The sequence below is a fragment of the Plasmodium inui genome (genome assembly GCF_000524495.1).
Source record: "Plasmodium inui San Antonio 1 unplaced genomic scaffold supercont1.17, whole genome shotgun sequence".
NCBI classification, from domain to species: domain Eukaryota; phylum Apicomplexa; class Aconoidasida; order Haemosporida; family Plasmodiidae; genus Plasmodium; species Plasmodium inui.
Window position 1 is genome coordinate 247071 of NW_008481851.1, and position 25959 is coordinate 273029.

The window sequence follows — 25959 nt, forward strand, 5'->3', positions numbered from 1 at the left end:
ACAAAATGAGCAACTACATCTGGAACAACACCTACTCGCTAGAATTTTTGAGCGAAGACTTTTACGAGCTGAACATCAGTACAAAGGACAACGTGTACGAAGTTGTGAGGAAAAGGAAAGATGACAACGAAGTAGAGAGCCTTAGCATTAACATAAGCAACCACATATGTATGTTCGTACAGCTGTTGGATAACTTGTTAGGGAAAATCAGTTACAATAACAGCACAATCAATGACACATTAAATTATAAAAAACTGTCGGATATCTTCCACTTTGTAAAAAATCAACTATATAATTGTGATTACAGCTTGTTTTTGAGGATTTATTCTATTTACCATACGTATAATCATAGAAAGAATGGGTACCTGGATGTGAACAATCTGTACACATTCATTTTGGACATAATAAACAAGATTGAAAATTTGAATGAAAATAATTTTTTGATTCTCCCTGGAGGGTTTTACTTACAAAAAGAAAAAATGCTAATTAAAATTCTGTACATAATTCATAAAAAAAATAATATGTACAGTTTTGCCGTTTTAAATAATTCCATCTATGGCATTCAGTATCATCCTTTCAAGATTGACGAAGTGGACAACTTGGGTGTTCTCCTAAGGGACGTAACTCTATGTATAAAAAATATTAGCAAAAATTTCCTCACCAACTCCTTATTTTGGCTGTGTCTGTACCGACTGTATATTTTCCCCAACCCGGACAACGTTGACATTTTGTACCAAGTGCTGCTGCCATATCTGAACAACTCCTTTTTGACGAACAACTGGAATTTGAACAATAATAAGACGGTCCGGGTGTCCCAGCCGGGGGGGACCGCTGTTAGCGGCATCAGCGGTGCCGGGGTTGGCAGTGTTAGCAATGTTAACAGTGTTAGCAGCATTAATGTCGACCCTTACGCAGACGCTTTCAGCCGGATGGGAAACGCCCCCAATTCGCAGAACCTCCTGAGCGGTACGCATAACTATGCAAACAGTTCGAATCATCCCGCTAAAAATCGCGCGGGGGGAAATTTCAGTGGCCTTGACCAAGCGACCAATTTGAGCAACTTCGACCAATTGACAAATTTGAGCAACTTTCACCATGCGACAAATTTTAACGATCGAAGCCAACTGTCCAATTTTAATAACCCTGGCCAAGTGTCCAACTTAATCAACTTGGACCATGTGGGAAGCTCCACGGAGGATTTCCAAAGGGCAAATAAATTTAACAGATATGAAGGTAGCCCGCCCCAGAAGCCGGACTATTTCAGCGCTTTCGATTTTGTCGATCATGTGAATCCCCGGGAGGGGGGCAACCATGTATACGGCGCTGCCGGAATGGGAAGCGAAATGGGAAGCGGTATAGGCAGCGGAATGGGCAGAAAGATGGACAGCGGGATGTACGATGGGCGATCCACCAACAACAACTTCTTCAGCGACGGAAGGAGAAACGAAAAGGCGGCAAACGAAAGTGAGAAATACGGAGGAATATACGTAAACATTTACAAAAATAAATTCACCTCCTTCTCCATGAGCTTATACTATTGCATAGTTTACATTCTCAAAGTTTTGAATATACAAGAGGAAGACATCGAGGTGTTTAAAATTTTTCTCTACTATAGCATCGTCTTGAAATTGTGTGACGATTTGTTTGTGTATGATAATGCAGAGAGGAGTCGCATCGATGGTTCCAATTCGAGATTCATGGCCACAGGAAAGGGGAACTTCTTCCCCAATAGAAATGACAAGAAGGAGGCCCCCTTTTTTGGGAACAATATGTCTTATCCAGTTGATGGTTTCTCCCCCATAATGGACATAAACCATTTGAGTGGGAATTATGACCACCGGGGAGATGGACAACAAATGTACCTTCAAAATGATGGAAGCATTTCGAAAAGCGACGTCTACGGCAGAGTCGAAATGAAAAAGGACCCAAACAAAATAGACTCCACCTTTTTCGACTTCCTAGACATGAGCATCAGAAAATTGTGCATCCTCTTTCACCAATACTTTTGTAAAATGAAAATGGGAATATACGACAAAAATAAAATGATAAGAAATGAGATTCTTAATGAAATATTGAAGAAGGTGGTATTTGTAAAATATATGTACACCAAGGTAGAGTCTAGGTTTTATGCAGACGTAACCATAACGGGGGGGGGAGAGTTAATAAAAGGTAAGGATTACAAAAACAGCATTAAATTCCCCATGGAGATACTATTACAGGAAGATATGTACAAGAATTATCGCAAAGTAGAAATCAAAAAGGATGTGAACATTCCCATTTCTTTTTACATTTCGAGGAGAAGCATCCAATGCTTTAACGACCTGTATGTTATACTTTATCAGACGAATATTATAACGAATATATTAATTAATCAGAAGAACTACATTAAACATTGCTATTTGCTGGCCTTTTCCTTCGTTTCCCATGTCCTCACCAATATTTTGCCATCCCCGAAGCATTTTATTTACTTGTCCCAATTTCAGAAGCTGAAGAGGTCACTCCAGATTAGTCTCTTCCAGGAAATACACCTCATGCACAACAGTATATATTTTATATCCTGTTCGATTGTCCAGAATAAGCAAATCGTCATGTACAAGATTGTTGACAGTTCCATGCTTTTGTTTTTGTACGACTTTCTGTTGCGCATTCCGTGTGTGGACGTGTGCTCTCCGTTCGCAGTGCATTACAACGGATTCTCGCCCACCAGGGGAAGTTATTTGGTTTACCCCCGGGCGAGAAACGGCGTTGGGAGCGTTGCGAGCGGTGAGAGCGAGAGTGCAGAGCGCAGAAGAGGCCGCAGAAACGGTGGAAGTCACTACCAAATGATGAAGCAATTCTCGAGGAATGTGGCAGAGAATGACAGCTACTCCTCGCTGGACGAATGCGTACACGCGCCGAGTGGAGCGGGGATCCAACTTTCCGGGTACTGCATAGACATATCAGTGCTGGAATGCTTTAGCAACTTCTTTCTCATCATAAATCCGAAGCTAAACATAATGAGGTCAGACATCATAGAATATTTTTACAAAATTAGTGAGAAAAAAATTAACAAAAACAGTGAGCTCTTTTTATTCGAAAAAAGTGACGACATAAACAGGAGCGAAATAGAAATTCTGGAGAATATCAGCTTAGACCTAGGGTTAGAAAGGAAGAAAAATAACATCATAGAATATTATTGTGGAGAAAATGCCCTCTTCAAACAGTTGATACCAGAATTTTACCACCTTAGAGATATGCTTTTCTTATTCAAGTCCTATATGTGTCCCTATATTGACAAATTACCATCTGTGCGGGTTTACAAATACGACGACATAAATTTAAGGTTTAGCTACAAGAACAAGTTAAATGTGAGTGTTTTTAATCGTGATATTGATATATGTGGGTATATGTGCCCCCCTAAGGATACGAAACTGAATTTTTTTTCCTTCCTCTACCAGTTTATGCAGTCCCAGGAGAGTAAGAAGGACAACTGTATTTTGACCTACTCGAATCCTAATATGTATACCAGTACGTACATCGAAAACGAGTTGGACGTTTTATACGTAAACGATTTGCCTTCTTTTCATCCCTCCTTGAATGTGCGAGATGTTGAAATTCTGCTGCAATATTTGACCGTCCCATATATTCGAATTCCGCTAATTTTGGAATTTTTTTGTGACAAGAACAGAATTAAGAGTTTCCAATGCTTTGACATCCAACAGCTACTTCTGTGCACTTTGTTCGAGCCTTACATTTTTAAAAATAAGTATAAAGTTACGGAGGAGGATAATTATATTCCTACAAAGGACAGGAACATCTTCGCCACGAAGTATGGGCTGCTACTGAACGAACTGATTATGAGTCCCAAAAATGTCCTTTGCAGCATTTACTCCTACTTGGAACTGTTCTTCAGTTTTGATAAGGAGAATAGCAGCAGCGGAAAAGTCATCATGGTGTTTATCGTCATGTTATGTACCTATGTTAACTCGTACATAGGACTGGTAGTCGAAGCGAATAGGGAAATACGCGCAAATTTGCGCAACATTGAAAATATTGTCGCAAAGGAGGGACTCCTACCTGGGGGGAAGCGCACTAAGAAAGGGGTTACCCCGCAAACGGGGAAACACCAATCGGGTGAGACAAAGAAGGCAAAACGGAACAGAAAAAGGAAAAGAAAAAAACTTCACTTCTTTAATAAACTGAGAAAAAAATTGATAAAAAATGAATTATATTGCTCCGATGATGTTTTCTCGAATTTGGAAACTTACTACAGGAAGATAAAAAGAAATCTAGAGGACGAGGTCATTGAAGTTTTGTTAAAGTATGCCAGACTGTGCATCCAGAAGAATGACATAACCACATGCTGCATATACCACGGATGCATCCTGCTAATTTATAGGGATATCAAATTTAGGGAGCTCAACCGAAACAACGTGAAAAATTTATTGTCTTCCATTTTTTTCATTTTAACTTATTACACCTTCAATGCGGAAACGAACTACGCGGATTTGAAGAATATATATGGGTTGGGTTCCCTCTTTGTTAATACAAGTGACAGTTTGAGCGGAGGAGGCATGAAATTCTCCCACGTGGGGAGGAGCAATGACAAGGGTGCTACAAACGGACAGGAAATCCCTGGTTCTGCTGGAGACCCCTCCAATGACAGCTTTTCCATGCTCATTAAGACCTTTTCCCTGTGCGAATGTGACATTTTTATTTCGATACATAGGCATAGAAATATGCTGTTGAAATATTTGGAAAGAAACGAAATGGAGCGAAACATCATTTTCGAGCATACCATCCATGTTTGTGCGTGTGTTCACGAGAATAACAAAAATGAATACACTAGAGGTGGGGGACTCAACCGGTTTAACTCAAATATTTTTTTGAATTTCCACGCGAATCAAAATATCATAAGGAAGTGGCTACCCGCGCATAAGTTCAAGCACGTGGGGATTTATACCATAGAGAATGTTACCCATGGCAGGGGAAGCCGCAGGGAGGAGCAAGAGAAGGGGGAGGCAGGGCAAGGGGAAGGTGTACGGCGCGGAGGAAAAATGGGCACGTCGAATTATTTTTTTACATCCTCTGATTCGTCCAGTTCGTCTGCGTTGGCCAGTTCGTCCGGTTCGACCGGTTCGACTGGTTCGTCCGCTGCTTCCAACTCCTCCATGTCCTCTTACGATGATGACTTCACGTCCACGGAGGACGACGAATCGGAGGAGTGCGAATCTGTCGGGGAGGTGGCGAACAAATCGGTGCAGAAGAAACACCAAGGAGGGCCCGCCGCCCCCAAGGAGAGGGAAGCGGAATCATTGCCATTTGATGAAAACGCAAGCGGGAAAAAGGACGGAGGGGATAAAAATGGGGACCTCTCTCAGGAGAATGCGACGATGCGGACGGATCAGCCAACTCGTGAGAAGTCCAGAAAGAAGACAAAAAAGAAGCTCACTGAAAAGCTGGAAGCGAACGGCGAGGCGATGAAGATAAACGAATTAAAGAGGAAGAAGCGAAAAAAAAAGAAGAAAAAGAAAAAGCAAATGAAGATGATGCAAAAAAGAAGAAGCGACTTCTTGGACAATCAGAACGATGAAAGTTACAAAGATGAAACGAAAAGGAACCCCTTACACGACACGGAGTCGTTGCACTCCAACTCGATTAACCCTATTCTAAACTTCCCGTCCTTTTTCAGAAGCACCAGTAGAAACATCACCAGCAGTAGCGAAAAGAGGAAGTTAAGGAGGCAAAGGGCCCAAGCCAGGGCAAAAGCCAAGAGGGACAGCATCCTCAGCAACAACAAGTACATTTCGTACATAAAAAAAATAATAAAAGAAAAAAACATTCTGATCAATCTACAGCTATTCACATTCTCCTACAAGGATAATAATATCATTACGCTAAACGATAACATGAAGAAGTTTAAAAATTACAGAGATGTCTTTTTCAACAATAAAAGTATCTACCTGAGCAGTGAGAAGAGAAAAAGAGCACATCACAGCAGCAAAATGAAAAAGAAAAATGTGAAGGTCTTAATTACGCAGTCGTATCAAAACTTCTGCGCCTTTAGCATTATTGGGAAGAAACACAATTTAGAAGTCTGGAGAATTTCCAACAAAATAAACTTAAAAAATTTAATGAGTTACCAATATGATAAATCCAAAATATTTTACCTCAAAAGTGGTAGCCTACTGAGCGGTATGAAATTTAGCCCCACGAAAACGGAGCGGGCTAGTAGTGAAAACGCCTCTGGTGATAATCTCAATATGACCTGCTTTTACAACTTTCTGTCGAACGAAGTTAAGACGGGTGTTCTGTACGAGCAGGAGAACAACGAGATGTGTGTGCGGATCATTTGGAAGTTTAAAAAAAGCGACATGAGTAAACCAGATGGGGATAATAACCCCAAGAGCATCCGAATCGGTGCAGAGGATGTCAAGGGTAAGGACAACGGCGCCGTAGGGGGGGTGGATGATTATGGAGCGAGAAAGGATAAGGAATTTTTCGAACTGAAGTCCTTTAATATTAATTATGAGACCCAGAACATTGAGGGTTTGTTCAATTTTAAATATGAGGAGAATCAGTATGATAGCAGCTTCATCAACACAACGGAGGAGTCCTCCTTCAGTGATGACACCAGGATTGTTTCGAATGGGTACGACCAGGAAGCTCACCCCGCGAGGGACAATGCGGAGAAGGCGTCCACCAAGTTGGTGCCCAGTAGTAGTAGTAGTAGCGACGGGTGTAGCGCAACGAGCAATGGAGGGAGTATTGGAGGAAGCAGCGGAAGGAGCAGCGAAGGAATCAGCGTGGGAGGAGGACACCTCGCCATCTACGGTGCGGGAACTGAGCCAAACTGCCGCACTAAAGGGACAACAATCCAGCAAGCGAAACAGGGAAATTACAAAGAATCCGCGGGGGGTAAGTTAAAAAGCGGCGCCACCCATTTGGAGGCAAAAAGGGAGAAGGAAAAAAAACAGAATAATAAAAAAGACAGCCATGTGGATAAAGAAGCACAAGAGGAAGAAGAACATGGACTTCGAGAAATAATTTATCGGAAAGATATAAACTGCATCTACATTTACAACATCTATTTTAAACTGAACCGGTTTGTGAAGAAGCTGTATTACTGCAGTGACGTGAAAAAGGTGTACTTCTCTACCAGCATAAACAGGTGTAAAAATTTGTTTTACAATTTTGAAAATAACAATGTGCGTCTTTGTTACTATAACAGTAAGGAGACGTACGACAAGTACAGCGTGAGCATATCGAGAAATCTGTACAACAATATCCAGGTGCAGAGCTATTTGAACCCAGTGCACTTGTCCACCTTCGTTCCGAACATTTTGTTGCAGTACTACAGTTTCTGGTACAATTCGGATGGAAGTATTATTGGGGAAATCAAGAGTTTGAAGAAGAATCGGAAGAACAGAAATTCGATCATATACATTAGATTATTCGGGGGAGAGCGGGAGGAGGGACTGGTGCCCACCGAAGAGACGGGGAAAAAGAACAGATACCTCAATTCTGTGACGAAGGGATTACTCCCGCATGATGCAGAGAGCAAGCATATGCTTAGTAGGAACCATTATGGGGTTGTGCAGAAGTTACAAATTTTTAATTCACCAAAAGATTCAAGTAAAATCACATCCTTGAGAGTGAACAATGATTACAAGGCGATGACTCTTATTAACATCCTGAGTTATGAAAATAACGAGGTGTATAGAGATTTTTACAATCTATTGATGAAATTTGATCACATTACTTATTTACTAATTTATACGTTGAATGTCCCTTCCCTTTTTGGGGGTACCTCCGAACATGTGGATGTGAGCACCATTCCAATAACAGTGGATTTGGTTGAAATACCACGGTTAAACTTGACGCTGAGGAGGAACAATGTGGATATAAGGATGGGTTCCGGTGAAAGGGATGAGCCAAGTGAAAACCACGGCGTTTTGTCCACCGAAGCGGCGAAGAAGGATTCTTGTAAATACCACTTCGAAGAGCTCAACATGCATTTATACACAGGAAATCTCCAGAAGTATAGCTACATATACAACGTAATAAAGAAGATGAATAACACAGTTCTACTGCAGAACAGCAAAAGTGACTTCTTCTTTCTGGTGTCCCTCTTGAATAAGCCATTTTTTTTGAACATTGCAAATTTGTATAAAGAATTTAACAAGAAAAATATCCACTTGTGTACTCTCTTGGAGAAGCATATAAACATCCTGCTAAAAAATCACATGTACGTAACTATTTATTATCATAATTTTAATATAAATATGAATGTAAACAAGAATGTGGATGTGCTGAGTGAGAACGCGGAGACGGACACGGCGTCCACTCTGCAGTACATCATTTTGTCCATCCATAGTTCGAAGCTCTTTATCAATTTCAGAAATATTTACAGCTGCTTCTTTTTTATCGTGTACAAGTATATACAGAAGGAGCATGAAGAGGTGGTCGAATACTGCAACAATTTGAGCGTCTGCAAAGATGACATTAAGGAGATAAAATATTTGTTAAACATTTTAAACTACTGCGATAGTAGCATATTTTCGGATGTGGACTCTTGTGCATGCAGATTGAAAATATTTATCACCCTGTCCAAGCAGATAAAAATTATTCTCCGCAAGAAGAGGCATCGACTGGGCACCAGAAAAGGCATGTGGAACATGGATCAGTACTACAATATTTTCCACTATGTAAAATCTCTTTGGAATTTTGACAAATCAGGACCGAATGATAATAACTCTTCCAGTGGGAATGAAGCCTATAATAGCGGGTTGGATGCTAATCATTATTCCACCGGTAGGGGTGTCAACAGAAGAGGTAGTGAAAGTCGAAATGGTCCGCCACAAGGAAGGGACACCAAAAATGGAAGGAGAAAAAATCAAGTGCATGATACAATGAACAAGAGTGAAGACAGCTCAAGTGTGTACGGCGCCTCGGACAATTCGTCCTCCTACGACAGTAACTACGTGTCATCTGAGAAGGAAAACAAAAAGAAGGAATTAAATGCGCAAGAAAAAATCATCGATGGAGAGGATGACGATTTGACTGGCAAAAAAAAAATTGTCAAGAAGAGCACCGATTTTAATAAAAAAAAAAGTGTAAAAGGAAGGCGCGGAGAAAGTCAGCCGCATAGAGGCCAAAAAAACAGGCTAGATAAAGACAATGATGCGCCATATGAAGAAAACACAAATATGCACATGTACATATACTGGGACATCATTAAAGACATGCAGTTTTATATAAACAATCTGATTTATATTAAGGCCAAGTGCAAACTAACCATCGATGAGGAGATTTTCCTCTACCAAAATTGTAACATCAATATACATAAATACAAGCTGATTTATAATAGGTACATTATCCTGAACAGCATTTTAGAGTCCAAGCTGACGTCGGACAAGTGCAACCCACTTTTCTTTTACAACATTTTGAGGAAGAAGCAGCTGGAGAACCAAGCCAAGATGAGAAAGTACCAGATTCAGTACCGGAAGAAAAGCAAAATTGATGAGCTGCACCCCACCAAGAAGTTGGAAATGCATCTGGCCTCACCGGAGTACAGCCTGACCTATAATCAAAACAGCTACGATGTGGCGAAGAAGAAAATGCAGCCCATTATGGAGAGTAAAACCCATTTTGAAAACATAAAGAGCAATTTCGAATCGCTAAAGAATTGTCTTAGTGGCAAGAAGGAAAATCACACAAAGGATAACCGTCTCGTCGTCTCGATTAACGTTCCAAAAGTGGAAGCAGTAAAATACATTAACAACATTGATGAGAATATATTCATGAACATAAATCTGTATGACAATATTGGACATATTATTAACAATATGAGTTACAAAAAGATGGAGGATAAGAACAACGTGGAGGCTCTGAACTATCTGAACAGTCTAATCAACTCATTGGGCATACAAAACTTTTTTATAATCTACAATTACTTCATTAACAATTTGAATGTGAAAATAATCAAAGGGGAAAACACCTTCCTCTATGGAAACCTTCTCTCAAGGTACCTATACTTTTACAATTATAACATAAGTCAGTATAGTAAAATTATCTATATATTCATATTCATCATTAACCATCAAGAAATTGTGAATATGCTTCCAAAAATTGACGACCAGAAAATGAAAAAGAATTATTTAAACTTTTTCAAAACGAATGACTCTGTTTTTAACTTCTTTAATGATATTTTTAAATTTGTTCAGAATTTCCAAAAGGAAAGAAAGAAAACAATTAAAAAGAATATTCTGCCCCTCATGGTGGATAATAATCTGTCCATATCGATATCTGATGTAATTAAGTACCGACTTATGATTAACATAAACGTGGACGATTACATGTGTGAGAAGAGGGTCATACAACCCTTTGACGTTAAGCCAAATGTGCACGTCGGTTTCGATCTTCTCAACGAGTTATGCTTCAGCCCGTTTAAGAAGCTGTACAAGTACCTGCGCAGGGTGAAGCCAACTGGAGGGCCGACCCTCCAGGGAAGAGAGGCACCCTCTCAAGTGGTTAGCGACGGAAGAGAAGTAGACCTCACCTGGGACACGTCGCCGAGTCTAAACCAATCCAACCGGTTAACAGCCTCTAGAAAAAGTATGCTCAATTTCGACTTCGAAGAGAGTAATGTATCGTGCCAAAACACCTATTCGAAGAATTTTATCCAGAATATGAAAAAGGATTATAGGGCCTATCTGGATTATCAAGGGAAGAAGATCGAATATGAGTTCATCGGGTTCAGCGCCGAGGAAATTAAGATGACATTCAGTAATGTTAAAAAGCTGAAGGAGTATGTGAACATGTTCGTCAGCATTAAGGACATTTTGCTGGAGATTTTCGTGGGGGACAATAAGTTGCTTGAGTGCATAAATGAGTTCATCGAGGGGGCGGAGAATGCCTGCGGGAATGGGAGCGGGTGCGGCAGCGATGGAGACGACTACAGCGATAACGGAAGTGGCAACGGAAGGGGTAGCGGTATCGATAGCGACGGAGGGATGACCGGAGAGAAGGAAGCACTCGCCGAGGAGAATACACCCTGGAACGAAGACCTCGTAGATATAGACACACACAACGAGCAAGGCCAGAGTAACAATCCAAAAAAAAGGGCAGAAGACAACCAGGCTGCAGGCTACTTTCTGTACAAATTTGGAGTTCTAGGAAAAGCAGAAAAGGAAATCAATTTAAAAATCCTCATAAGGTGCTTCATGTCAAAGTACGCGCATGAATATTTAGCCATGATAAACCCAAATTTGAAGAAGAACAGCGCCAAGAAATTCATTAACGTCGTCTTGCTGTACATGCTTATTATGAACCGGAAGATTTTCCTGCACGAGTGCATAAGTAGCGTTATAAATATTTTGAATATCTTCAAGGTGTACAATTTGAAGTTGAAGCTTTTGAAGCAGAAGGAGAAGAGCGTGCGGAGGGGGGGCTCGAGTGTAGGCGCGAGCGGGAATTTGAGCGTGAGCAGCAACGACAGATCAGTCGCCAACGTGAACGATGGGACGAACGGCCTGCTGAGCAAGCTTCTGAGCAGACAGAAGAAAATCATAAACAAAGCCATCAACACGATTCAGCTGGGAACGAAAAACCTGACGCAGCTGACGATCACGGAGAGACACTACTTCACAATGAGGAACAAATCCAACCACCAAAAAATCGTGCACAAAAATTTGGATCATAATTCGGATTCGTCCGACGTGTCCACATGCTACTTCTCGAGTGACCAATACGAGCAGAGGCGGGGAACTCGCCCTGTAAAGAGAGAAGAAAATGAGGGGAGAAAATACTTGAACGGTTTAGGTGGCAAGGTGGTGGACCCATTATTGCTGGGTTTGCACCAGGAAGAACAAGACGAGGAAAGAATGAATAACGCGGAAAAAAGGCACAACGAGGAAAAAAGGAAGAACGACAGAAGAGTGCACAGCGGGGAGAGTGCCAACTGCTACTACACGTACGACCCGAGGCTGCTAATCTTTGAGTACACGAATAATTTAATAATACGAAAGAAGCAAGTAAAAATGATAAAGAAGTTTAAGAGAGATTTTATAAAAAAAAAAAAACAGTACTGTTATCAAATAATTATGGGTGGAGGAAAGACAACCGTGTTGTCACCTCTCTACTTTTTAATCTTTTCCAACTACTTTTTAGTGTTTAATATGTGTCCGCAGCCCTTAATTCACTTTACGATAAATACATTCCGATCGAGATTTTCCTCCATCATAAAGAAGAATATCTACTATTTTAATTTCAATCGATACGATAATATCACTACGGACTTGTACGTAAGCCTGTGTAGTGCACTAGAGAACAAATACATTTTGGTGACTAGCCCAACGTGTATCAAGTCACTGTTCCTTAAATTGGTGAACACAATCCAGGAGCTAAATAATATCAAAACGTTTGACATGATTAAACAGAAGGCGAAAACGCACATTACGGATGCCCTGACGAAATTTCTAGGGTTTCAAAATGATGAAAATTCAATGAATACGTCTAATTCCACTGGACTCAGAAAAACAAATACGAGTACGTCTGGTTATGCGTCCAAGAATGGGCAGCCACCCTCGACAAGTGATTACAATATGCTCAAGAAACAGCTCGATTTGTCCGTAAGAATTTTCGACATATTAAATAAAAGTATCTTACTGATTGACGAAATTGACAACGTTTTGCATCCCCTCAAGAGTGAGCTACATTGGCCTTACGGCACAAACAGAGAAATTGATCTCGTCAATGTGGTGAGAAATTTTACTGATGTGTTCATGAACAATCCCTATTTGAAATTTCTGTACGATACTAAAAATGACGACGTGGATATTAGGAGCGTCAAAATTGCGGTAGCGAATCGGAGGGAAGTAAGCGCCAATTTGTTGAATCATATTAGACAGCTTCGGGAGGAGGAGCAAGCCCAGAGACAGGCGCAGATACAGTTACAGCGTCAATTGCAACTGGAAGGAGGTAACGATGAGGATGAGGAAATGAGGAGGGCAGGCCAACATATCAATTACGGAGGTACGGGAGGTAGAAACTCTTACCATCTAGACCCTCTCTGCAGTGACGCTAAAGTGAGACTCAAAAATGGAGCAATCAGCCATTTTAACAACTCGTTATCAACGCAGTTGTATAGAAAAGAAAATGCAGGTGATTACGGGGGGGTTCACCGTAACATGGGAGAAAGTGCCATATCGGGGGGTGCACTTGTCTCAGTAGTGAATGGAACAACCAAGTACGGATCTGTGAATATGCCAAACAGCGGAGAGACAAGCACAGCATATTCTTACGTCGATTTGAGTCTATTCAGATATAAGCTAAGTTGGGTCCTTATCGATTTTTTCTTCTACCCTGTGTGTAAGAAGCTAACCATCCCGATGGACATCCACTTCAATACGAACACAGAATATATAGACGACCTCCTAAACACGTTTAGCAAAGAAATCGAAAATGGGATAAGAAACCACGACATTTCATTGATCCCGCATTTCCACATAATAAATTTTAAGTGGTATGATAATATTATCTGGATCATTGCTCGCTATGTGTACTACTTTTTACTATGTTATAAGGTAAGTGGGGTGTCGCAAAAGGTGATTGAGTCCTACTTATGCATTCCTCTGTGCATCGGCTACAATGACATTAACGTGAAGAATAGGTGCAAAGATAACAACTTCAGTAGCTCCACCATAAGGAGATTATTAAATATAAAAAAAATTTCGAACAAGAATTATACAACCGATGCAAACAATCTGAGGAATGAAGATCTGCACGTCCTATCGAGTGATTACCATTTTAAAATCTTTGAACAGATAAATACGTTGGATTATATTTTGTGTAAAATTTTAAATCTTTGTCGACTTTACATCAATGGAATTTTGCCATTTGTTTTCTCTAAAGTGAATACGGTGCATTATGGAATTCTTTCGGCGGAGCAGATTAATAGGTGCAAAATGATCATGAGCAAGAGTAGGTACTTCCTGGCCGTTCCTTACATTGGCAAGGACACTCCCTCTGAGATGTCCGAGTTTACAAATGTCGATGTGGTGGTTTCTCTGAGCATTTTGTCGTATCGGTACCAAGGCATGAGATACTTTGACTTCATCCTGAGTATGAAAAATATGTTGTACAACTATTCTCTCGAAAAGGATTATGAGCGTGTGCAGAGCGACTCCTCCGAGGGGAGCGCCAGTGAAGAGCGAAGCGGTACCCGTGAGGGAAGCGGCAGTGATGAGGGAAGCGGCAGTGATGAGCGAGGCAGCAGTGATGAGGGAAGCGGCAGTGATGAGGGAAGCGGCAGTGATGAGGGAAGAGGCAGTGATGAGGGAAGCGGCAGTGATGAGGGAAGCGGCAGTGATGAGCGAGGCGGCAGTGATGAGGGAAGCGGCAGTGATGAGGGAAGCGGCAGTGATGAGGGAAGCGGCAGTGATGAGGGAAGCGGCAGTGATGAGGGAAGCGGCAGTGATGAGGGAAGCGGCAGTGATGAGGGAAGCGGCAGTGATGAGGGAAGCGGCAGTGATGAGGGAAGCGGCAGTGATGAGGGAAGCGGCAGTGATGAGGGAAGCGGCAGTGATGAGGGAAGCGGCAGTGATGAGGGAGGTAGCAGTCGTGAGCAAAGCAGCAGTGAGGAGAGAAGCGCCAGTGATGACGAACTTCTGGACAAGGCAGAGAGGTACGCACACACGAGTGGGGACCAAGCGGGTGGAGGAAGTTCTGCGAAAAGGAACAGCTTGATTGAAAAGAATAAGTCTTGCAGCGGGGCGACCCCCACCGAGGAAAAGAGTGGGAAAAAATCCAGAGAAAAGACGCAAAAGGCGCGCAAAGGAGAAGTGAAGACAAAGAAAGGTAAGGGAAAGAAGACAGATGAAAAGGTAAGAAGAATCGCAAAACAGACAGGTGAAAAGGTGAAAAGGAGAGAGAAACAAACGAAGAGGGAGTTAAAAAACATGTACGATTTGTACAGAGAAGTGATCGAAACAAGCGGAGCAAAAATAAGGAAAACGAAAAAGGATATTAACAACACAAACTTTTTCATATACGACAACAAAATAAAGAAGAGGAGAGAACAAAGTAGGAAAACCAAGCTAGGAAAAAATTACGTGGATAATATAGACAGGATTGATTTAAGCGATAAAGAAATTATGTACAATCTGTACAATTTAACCAGAAAGAACCCATTACTAATTAGTTATTTCCTGTTGGGAATTATTCTTAACAGATACATCAAGCATACAGAAAAGCAGCTTTCGTCAAATTCCCAAGATTTGACGAACAATGTTTTGTTTAAGTATGTTGTAGGGTATAGTGGAACGAGTAATGATATACTGCCTGAAGAAATTCACAAATGTAAATTTGAAAAAAGAACCATTGGTTCGATACTTAACATTATTAATGATCCTCAGATTGTGAACTTTATTTTCTTGCCATCTCAAATTGCCCCCCTTGATATTTTAAGGAGCCTGACATTTTCAAAAATAAAATTCAATAGCCTTATCGATACGGGTTACCTGATTAATAATATTTCGCCAAAGAAAGTCGCCTACTATATTTTACAATTCCTGGACTATATCGAGTGCTGTGTGTACATCGATAATGGGAAGCACATGTGTATGTTGCCCCTGGAGAGGAAAAGGCGAGGAAAGAGAGAGAGAAAAAAAAACAGAAATAAAGTTCTGGTGCAATCCCCGGAAAAGGGGAAACAGGACAAGGTACGTGGTGCGGGACACACAGGGAAGAGCACCCCAGATGCGAGGGAAACGCGCAAGAATGCCAAATCGGCAATGAAAAGAAGGAGAGAAAAAAATCCAAGTAATGACAAACAAAGTGGAAATAAAATAGAAAATAATCTGCACCTGAATGTTGAAATTATTCCGCTGCAAGATTGCTACGTTCCAATTAAGAAACGGTTCATCTACTTTGATCACATCAATACTTTTGGGCAGGACATAAAGCAGTACGTGAATGCGAACAGCTTGGTCACTGTCAATATCGGAAATGACATTTCTTCCTTCAGTCAAGGTGTCTTTCGCTTGCGATCGATCGGCATGAACCAGAAAATATTCTTCCTCATCCCCATGTGCCTCGTCAAACTGATGAACGTAAGCACGAGTCTGTTTAAGGACGCAGTTGCTGCGGACGTGGTGAGGGGTAAATCAGTAGGGGTACGGATAGGAGGAGGATCCCATCCCAACCATTGTAGCAAACAACGTGTGGATCTCGCCTCGCACGATGAGAAGCAAATGTTGAGGAGGTTCGCCAAACGGAAGAAGCGAGTCCTCCGCGAGTGCAACAAGAACTACAGCGAGGGCAGCCAGACGGAGTCCGAGAACGGCATGGAGGAGGAGACCATGCTCTTGAGTAGCAGCAGCGGGGAAAGCGCGGCAAGCGGAGAGATCGTTCGGGGCAGTGAACGTGGAAAGAAACCCCCATCTAGCGGTGGGATAAACATAAATGGTGGTGGGACAGCTCACCAGGATGACGACATTGAGGACATTCCCCTGGGGGAAGACGAAGAGAAGGATCACTCCCGACATGTGATGGACCCGCGGGAAGAATGCATGTTCGTGATCGACTGCTACAATAGTATCCACTTGGAAGAAAACTCAAAGGAACAGGTTCTAAAAGAGTTAACGTACTACCTCATTCTTAACAACATAAGTAACAACATAAAGCAATGTGAACTTCTGTGCGTGCATGGCATAGTTAACATTATAAAGAGGAAGAGCATCAGGATGCTGTTAGAAAACCACATAAACATCGGGGTTTTTAATTATAGAGATTATTTGGGTATTTTCAACACAAGTATCGATTTCGACGTACAGACACAGGTACCGTCCAAGAGCAGCTCATTACTTTGCATAGTCCAGCTGATTGAGAAGTTTCAAAATATTTTCACCAAAGAGGATGAATTATTTCTTCAGGACATTATTTATCGGTACTTTTGCCTACATTACGATATTTCTAATAAAACGATCGTAATGTATTTTGACGCCTTTTTTCCTCGAAAGGATTTTATGAGGACAAATTTGCCGCACGTAATTTTAGACCTATTTGAAAAGCTCAAGAAGATCAAAAAGGACCAGTGTGTTATGTCGTATAAGAAAAGCTTCACCAAGAGGAACACCAACAATGAGTACAACGCGGAGGATGATAACTCGATCGACAATCACTTGTTCAGTCTAGAAAATGAACAGGAGAAAGAGAAGGAAAAAGAGAAAGAAAAGGAGAAGGAAAAAGAAAAGGAGAAGGAGAAAGAAAAAGAAAAAGAAAAGGAAGAAGAAAAAATTACGGAAGATCAAAAAAAAAAAAACATAAAATGTAAGAAAGATGAATACAAATTGTATAGATGGACCATGGATGATATTAACTCAGATTTATTTGGAGCTAAGACAAAAAAAAGGCCAGATCAAATCAAAGGGGAAGAAGCAACTGGAACCATTTCTTACATAAATAATAAAGTTGTAGAGAAATTCACTCGCTTCACGGATGGTGGCCATCTGTTTATCCCCCTGAATAAAATACCAGTGAATGATATCCACATTAATTTCCCCTCCTATGTGTATGTCTCCAAAAATTTTATAAACTCAGACTCAATCAACACCAAGAAAGGGAAGAAGCTCATGAATGTCCTTGTCGTTATCGAGTGTGTGCACAATGCAGAGGGAGAAGTCACCCCCTTGGATCAACAGAGACACAACAACTATGACGAATATGCAGAAAGAGAAGCTTTGGAAAATATCTGGAACATTCTAAAGGAAGATAATATACAAGAGATCCTAAATATTTTAGACATCAATCCTTTTAAGTATTCCTATGACTTGGCGAAAGTTATGACGGACCATGTGAAGAAAAATGAATTTGATGGCAACAGGTTTGATAGCTTCCTTTCGCTACTAAACAGAATGGAACTTTACTTTAGCAATAAAAACAAAAAGTACATCATTGTAAGCTTGCAAGAAGCGGAAACATTGCGTTATTACATCCATAAGAGGTTCAGTAGGCAGAAAGTGGCGACGGCCCTGTCCGGTAGATCCTCCTATTTGGTGAAGACGGACAGTTTTTACCTTCCTTCCAAGGGGGGCCAAAACAGAAATGCTAATTTTGCCCTTCAAGGATCTACCGAGAAGAAAGAGCAAACCCACTCGATTGGTGACAACCTTTTTGACGCTCCCAATGAGGGAGGTACCAACAATGCGCAAGTAGCGCAGGGAGGCCCCGACTTAAATCACGAAATAGAGAACTTTATGGAGAAAGAAATGTTCCAAGATAATTTAATAAACGATGGATGGGGGCTGAACAACAACCTCTCCAGCATAGCATTCGAGGGAAAAGACGAAGCAGACGATATGGATCACTTTTTTATGGAGGACATTAACAAAAAGGAAGTAGAAATGAAGGCAGACGTGAGTCATACAAACAAATGGGAACCTACACAGGGGGGGACGGCTAAGGAGGAACAAAATGTAGAACTGCTATCCATCTATGAGAAGGAAAAAATGGAGATTGAAGGAGTAAAGGAGGAAAATTTCTTTTCAGATGTGTACATAAATCTGTACAACTACCACTTTTGGTTCACCCCCATCGAAATTACGGACCGAAATAATCTGAGGAAATATCTCTCCAGGCAAATACAAATTGTGTACAGCGTATGTAAATTTTTTAACTCGGATCGAAAATTTATTGACGCACATGTGAATTTGTTGCTGCAGTATTTGAATTTTAATGCACCCAAGCACCGATTTAGCTATTTCAATGATTTGTATCTGCTGAGGAGAATAATGAAGGACAATCTGACCAAGAATAATCTCAAAATGCCTGAGAAGAAGAGTCTCCTCATCAAGAAAAATATGGAATTAGAAATGGTGGAAAAAAAGCTGTTTGAAGCGAATGGAGACATTTATGCTTTTAAAATTATGCAACAAACTGTGAGACAAGGATTAAAAAAAAAACAATTAACACTTCAAGAAATTTTTGACAAAGATGATTTAGACTACATCTGCAGCAAACAGGACATTCGAATCCTTTTCGACTTCTTAAATATTCGGGATAGAAACTGTGTCAATGTTTTATTTGACATTTTGGGCTCCACGATTTCTTTGCACGAGCTGTGCTTTACTCTGAACCCTGTGGAAAATATCAAAAAAACGGAGTTCCAGAAGGACCTGTACACTGAGGACAAGAAGAGATATACCGAGGAGTTTATCAGTGAAGCTGAAAAGTACCTTAAGAATTTTAGGTTTTCCCTCACGGAGCACACGTATTTTAAGGTGATATGGTCCGGCAGGATTTCCAGCCAACGAATTGTTCAGGAAGCGGTGGACAGTCGAGAGGCAGCCACACTTGGCGGAGAGAAAAGGGCTCCGTTCGGCCAAGAGGCTAGCGATTACGTTATCGGCGCTTCGTTAAGTGTGGCATCGTTAGGTGGTGCATCGTTAGGCGGTGCATCGTTAGGCGGCGCAAGCAGGAACGCCCCCCCGAGTGAGCGAGACCCCTGCCACAAGTCGGCAACGAACGATTTGCTAAGCGACATCTTTGGATTCAACAGGGCGCAGGGAAGCGAGCAGGATCCCATGTATACCGAGCAGATTAATCACCCAGTCAGAAGCTCGGAGCAATTTTACATCTATGAAGCCGAAAATATAGACCCTAAAGACAGAGGAATGATGAGTAAAAATAAACATAAAATTATTTTTGGCCATTATGCATCGACCAAGCCAGCAGATAACAATTTCCCCGTATTGGAGATGACAGACATATCGATTAACAGCATGTACACAAGTGCATCTGCCCAAGAAATTCTTAACCTTCTATTCCCTTATCCTAAAAAGTATTTGTTACTGTGGCATGAAGATTATTCCATAAAGAGCGTCGATGAGTGTCTTCACATATGGAAGCCCGTCTTGTCGTCTGCCCACATGTCCGGTACCACCTTCCTGGGCTTCCTGGCTTCCGTTGGCCCGCACCAGCCCCCCTTGAACAAGATCCGGGCTCTACCTAAGTCGTTGGTCAAGGTGGTGCAGAATAAGAAGTTCGCCACCTTTTACTCGGACAATAGCTTCTCCATCGACAACTCGGGCCTGTTCAACTCGCTGAATGTTCACTTTTTCAGTAAGCGCCACATCCCCGGCCATAGCGGTCATAGTAGCAGCGATGGCAAGTGCAGGGGGTGCCCCCTTCCCCCATTTGCCCCTCTTCACATCTGCCGCTCCCCCCATTTACCGCTCACCTCATTTTCCCCCTTTTAGACGGCCTGGACCTTAAAAACTACGAAGAATTCCTCTTCAAGAATTTCTCCCTTAACATTGTCGCCAAGGTTAAAAAGATCAAGTCTGTGAATGAAGACATCTTCAATTTATGGGGCGAAGAAAAGCCGCAGGAGCAGGAGAATGATGACGAGACCTCCCCAGAGTGGGAAATAATTCCCCAGAGTTTTTAGTCCTGTTAAACGTTGCATCCGCGTAAAATGGGCTATGTGTTTTTGCACCTTTGTGAATTAAACAATTTTGTTTCCGTCTTATTGAGTGTATCTCCCCTTTCTTTATCAGCCGTAGGAGGAAAATTGCTCCCCAGCTATCCACATCACGGGGAACAAGTTTGCGGCATATTCTGCACGCGTGTACATGTGCGCACATTTTATTTTGCACATTGATGCTGCATTTTTGAAGAAACCGTCCTGTCTTAAGATTATCAACAGGGAAAAAAAGACAAAATAAATGATAAAATAGGATTTATATACAGAGAGCAAATTTTCCCCCCGTATTTGCTTTCCCATTTTTTTAACCCATGCTGAAGGTGGGTACAGGGAAGCAGACCTGTTGCCCATAACTGCCGGCAATGAGTTCCCTCAAAAGGAAGAAATTTACGCGTGGGAGTAATATATCTCTACAGCGGGAACAAACCATATTTCGCACGCCTGCTTAAGATCAATTTGACATAGCTTCGTTCCTCTTTGGGGTTATTCCCCCCGGGGAAAATACGAACATTGTAAGCATATAAATGTATATACTGTCTGAAAATATACGTGTGCGAGTTATCGTCTTCCCCTGTTGGGGGTGGGAAGGGCACTGGCTTAGAAATGTTTTACACCGTTTTTAAAATTAGGCGTGCAATTTTTCTTGCACTTAAATTCAGTTTTAATTGGAAGTCTATTAAAAGGTTTAACAGCATGGTATGGGTGGTATGGGGAGGCATTCATTTGTCATTAGATGGTCGTTAAAAATGAAAAAAGGGGTTACAAAGATGGTGTCACATAAGCATACATATATAGGTGGGGCAGGTACGGGCGTGCACGCACTGGCTAGTTGTATAGCTATGTAATGTATTTAATAAGTGTGCTCGTGCATGGGATGTCTGTGTAAAAGCTTTTCATGGTCTCTTCGTCTGCGAAATAACCCCATTTTACACTAAATAAAAACACACAGAGAAATGCAGTTGGTTAATTCCTCTTTTTCTTGTCCATTTTACGCTTGTAAAATAGCAACTCATCGCCCTCAATGATGTAACCATCAGCTTTTCCGCACTGTCCAGGCCTGCTGCTGATGCAAGCTAACACTCTTCCCTGTTTGAACTGTTCCAATAAAGCTGGGTCGATCTGCTTGGATTTTCCTATCTTTTTAATTACAAGGTATGACGACTTTGCTTTTTCATCTTTCTCTTCATTATTTTCTTCATCTTGAGCTTTGTTATCTTCTTTGTTCTCCTCTTTGTTCTCTTCATCAGTTTTTCCTTTTTTCTTCTTTCCTAAGGTTACACCAAATGTGTTTTCGTACCTATTATGGGTTAAAAAAAAAAGAAAAGACGCATAAAAATGTAATATACGAGTGTGCAATTTGTTCTCTTCCTGTTTTTTGAGCGGGAATAAAAAAAGAAGAAAAAAAAAGGGGAATTTTTCTTAATGTTTGTAAAAAAAGGTGGCAGAGATATGATTTACAAGTTCCCATTTTTCGAGTGAGTCTTTTTTTTTAAAGTTTTTTGATCTTTATTCAGTCGGTAATTCCAGGTATATTACGAATATATTATTTCCTCAAATTTGTTTTCGAAAATTTAAGTGGTATATATTCTTATCAGCAAAGTAAGAAAAAAAAGAAAAGCCGCGCGCCCTTTGCCGGAAGGTCCCCCCCTCCTTTTGCTTCTTTAACGTGTTCGTTAGAGGGTTGCAATATCTTTTTTGTTCCATTTCGTCGACTCTGCTTGGGATTTTTTTTTTTTATCCTTTCATTGGCGTGGCGTTCGCAACTTACCATGTAGTAAACGGATGGGAATCAATCAAAACGATGCAGTTTTTGACCAATGTCTTTGTTCTGACCAGCTCATTGTTGGATGCATTATAAACAACGTCAATAATTCTCGTGATTTTTGAAACTCCAAATGCTGGCCAGGAGAAGCTGCCTGAATCGAGTTTGATTGCACGATACTTGTAATTTCTTCCTCTTCCCCTAACAACATGAACTTGTCTACTTCCCAACTTGGTGTTCGATGGTGGCCTTCCTAATTCATACTTTCTCTTCTTCTTGTGGATTTTTTTTTTTCCACCGGTAAGGCGGAGTTTGTGTCGGCCGTCTCTGCTGATACCCATCTGTGGCGGAACGCCAAAACAGAGAAAAAAAAGAAAAACAAATTATGTGTACATTTTCACCTAAGCAAATGATACGAAGAACGCATTTTTCTAAAAAATATGGAAACGTAAATGTATAGAGTTTGATTCCAAATAAGCAAAAACGGGGAATACATTTTTCCCTTTTACGAGAAAAGCATGTGCATGTGTAACTTTGTTCTGCCTTACACTTCACGTATGGCTAATATGTAACGCATGAAGGTGCATTCAGGCAGATATGTTCACGTCTATAAGTGGTGATAACTCTTTTTATTTATGGTGTATTTCTCTCCAAATAATGCAAATGGTTAACGCGGGTAATAAACACAGCATGGGGATATGTTCACTAGGGGCAGCAATCAAATGAAAAGAAATAAATGTAAAGGCATCCGGCGAGTGCTACGCAGTAATATGAAATTCACAAGAATGTACGACATTTTCGCGCGACGCAAGCACAACAGATTTAAATGTGACATCCCTTCCTGCGCACGTATGTACGACGCTGAACAACACCACACGTGCAGGTTCGCGGGACCGATGTGATGATGTGCTCTCTTTTGTTATCACTACAGCATCGCGCTCAGTAATACAAGCGTGTACAGCTATGCGATTGGGAGGTTTTGCCATTTTTCCATTTTGCAACCGTGCGACTGTGGGTACGTATGCACACGCCGCGATCCCTACTTTCATTTGCATATTCCATTCTCATCCGCTCGACTTACGTTTTAAGTGACTAAACAGTGTACTGTTATTTTTCCGTTATATGGATGAAGGAGCCTCTTAAAAAATTCCTTAAGGTTAGTTTGCAAAAGGAAAGGAATTCATATTTTCATAAATATCAGAAGGGTTACAAATCTTCGCAAAAATGTTTATAAATTTTTTTTTTTCCTTAAATGAAAAAAAATAAATGCCACATGCGTATATAAATTGGATAACCTTTTTTTTTTTGAACGGTCGTGGTATATTGGGTTAGGGTTTACACAAGTGTATGTGGCAAGCACGTATGAGCGAAAAGAGTGAACGTGAACGTAGCCTTTCTTAGAAAAAAAAGAGGTATATATAAAAAAGCGCGCATGTATTATATTTTATTTATACTTTTCGGCTGCCCATTTGGAAAAGCGTATAGATATATAAACAGAAAAATATATGCCGCGCGAAAAATAAATGTCATTAAAATAAGGGTTGTTAATTCCCTTAAAGGGGTAGAAGCTTAGCGGTGCTGTGCTGCTACAAATGGCAACTTCGCACAGTTATATAGTGCACCACTTTATTTTTCTTCTTTCCCGTCAACTCATATGATATATTTTTGTATTCACCTCACCCACATATGGTATTATGACATGATGGGATGATCTATGACAGAGTTACACCTTTCCTTCTTGTCGCAAGGCGACTCGCTTCGGATTCGGTTTTGCCAAGTATCCCTCTGTGGGAAGCGGCGGCGTCAGCGGTAACTGCAGGGGGTTATATATGCCACAGGCAGATACCAAAAAAAAAAAAGCCGCACGGTGGAGTATGCGCTTTATATACGCAAAGTGACCCCATTTGCGCCTTTTTATAATATGTCATAAAGAGAAAAAATAAAAAATAAAGTACCATGAGTAGGTCGTGCGTATGTTTGTAACCTTTGTGATGAGCCAATGCATATATATTTATACCGTTTGGCGATATTTGCATGTTCAGATTTTATCGTTTCGACTTTTTCCCAAGGGATGGAAAATACTAATATAAAGAACCGATGCGGACGGTGCCGAGGCTTCTCCATATGCATTTTTTCTTTTTTTTCTCGTCATGCATATTTTACAAAAACGCTCGCAAAGGACGCTCTTTTGGTTAATTTTCCACGTCGAACCTTTTTTTTTTTTTTTGCTTTTCCGCCAAGATCGTTCGTGCAGTTTAATCGGTGAAAAAGATAGCTGTTGGCAGGTATATTTGTTTATGTATACGTGATGAAGCGTCATGCGGGGTGATGTGATAATCCACGTGGAAAAAATATGAACCTACGTTAAAAAAAATAATTTGTATAAAAGGATTAAATGTTCAACCGTGGCCTGCTTTAGATTCATATGGTAATTGCAGAATTAAAATGAGGCTTGTGAAACAACCCTTTGTTATTTTTTCTTTTCGCAATTTGAATTTACATTTACTGTTCCTTTGATGTGCTGTAATGTGTTATCCCTAAGTGTACCCCTGTGTGTGGGGTGAGATGGATGTATGCACATAACTCCCGCAGATGGAACTCCAATCCGATTGCATGTAAATAATTTGTTCTTTTACGTTGCCCACGAGAGAGGGGGTGAGGAACCAATACGCTCTTTCACAAATCGGCAAATTTTTTAATATCAAATAAGTAAGGAATTTCCCAAAAAAAAATAGTTAAAAATGTTTTAATTTTTTTTTTGGGGTAAGGTGACGAATAAATTCAAATTGGGAAGAATATCACCACCTTCCTTTATCGTTAAAAGAGGGGTGTATACGAACCTCTGCGCACAGGGTTGGTTACATATGGACGCTACATGAACGCATTACGCAGACAGTATGTTAGGGCTCTTTACGCGGTGCGCTAGCCATTTATCTACACGAAAACAGGACTTTGGGTGAAAATCAAAGGAAAATGGCAACCGGGGGTAATGCGGCACAACCCTAATGATGCGTCAATCGAATGGTGAAACAAACCGAATTGTTGCAGTTTCGATGTTTTCACTTCTTTTTCTTCAAAATTTTCTGTATAACGTTTGAAGACAACTTGTATATTTTGTTCTTCGCCTTTTTGTCGCACTTCCTCATTTTGGAAATGTCCTTAATAATAGTCATATTTCCGACCTTCAATTCCCCCTCCAACTTTTTGGCCTTTTTCTCTTCTCTTTTTATTTTATTTTTTTTTCTGCGTTCACTAATTTCGTCGAGCATATCATTCTCCAGATCTTTTCCCGCTTTGATCAATCGCTTCAAATGCCTATTTTTGTGATTTTTCTTGCTTCCACTCACGTTATTTTTCTTTATCCTTTTGATGGTGCTACTCTTGTTTTTTATATTTAAATAAACAAGGTTCCTTTGAATCATTTTGTTAATTTCTTTATGTAATTCGTCATTGTTAGCGAAGATGTTATCGCTATTCTCTTGGGGGATACTGTCCATGTTGGCGCTTCCATCATTATTACTTTTTTCTTCCTCTGTACTTTGATTAAGTGGAATATCATTTTCGCCTTCTCTCATTTTCACTTTCTGTTGCGTGACATATCGTTGTTCCACTTTTTTTTCTTCTTTTCTCCTCTTCCCTTTCGTTAAATTGGAAAAGTAGTAAAAACTCGCTTTCTTGTTTGCTTAAAACTGGATGACTTTCCTCGGCCCATTTGGCAACATGGAAAAGGCGA

At 40.8% G+C, this 25959-nt stretch overlaps 3 protein-coding genes across 3 annotated transcripts; 1 reads left to right on the top strand and 2 right to left on the bottom strand.

The window, feature by feature from the left end:
• Nucleotides 1–5: 5 nt before the first annotated feature.
• On the top strand, nt 6–20428 carry C922_03783 (hypothetical protein; the record flags this gene model as incomplete). The annotated part of the gene is made up of 2 exons (XM_008819372.1): nt 6–20100; nt 20238–20428. 2 exons carry the CDS (start codon nt 6–8, stop codon nt 20426–20428), a joined length of 20286 nt encoding a protein of 6761 aa, XP_008817594.1.
• A 999-nt stretch (nt 20429–21427) lies between these two features.
• Nucleotides 21428–22567, bottom strand: C922_03784 (30S ribosomal protein S8e; the record flags this gene model as incomplete). Its single annotated transcript, XM_008819373.1, has 2 exons — nt 21428–21761; nt 22233–22567. The coding sequence occupies 2 exons, from the start codon at nt 22565–22567 to the stop codon at nt 21428–21430; spliced, it is 669 nt and encodes a 222-aa protein (XP_008817595.1).
• Nucleotides 22568–25285: 2718 nt separating this feature from the next.
• On the bottom strand, nt 25286–25801 carry C922_03785 (hypothetical protein; the record flags this gene model as incomplete). The annotated part of the gene is made up of 1 exon (XM_008819374.1): nt 25286–25801. One exon carries the CDS (start codon nt 25799–25801, stop codon nt 25286–25288), a length of 516 nt encoding a protein of 171 aa, XP_008817596.1.
• Nucleotides 25802–25959: the final 158 nt, after the last annotated feature.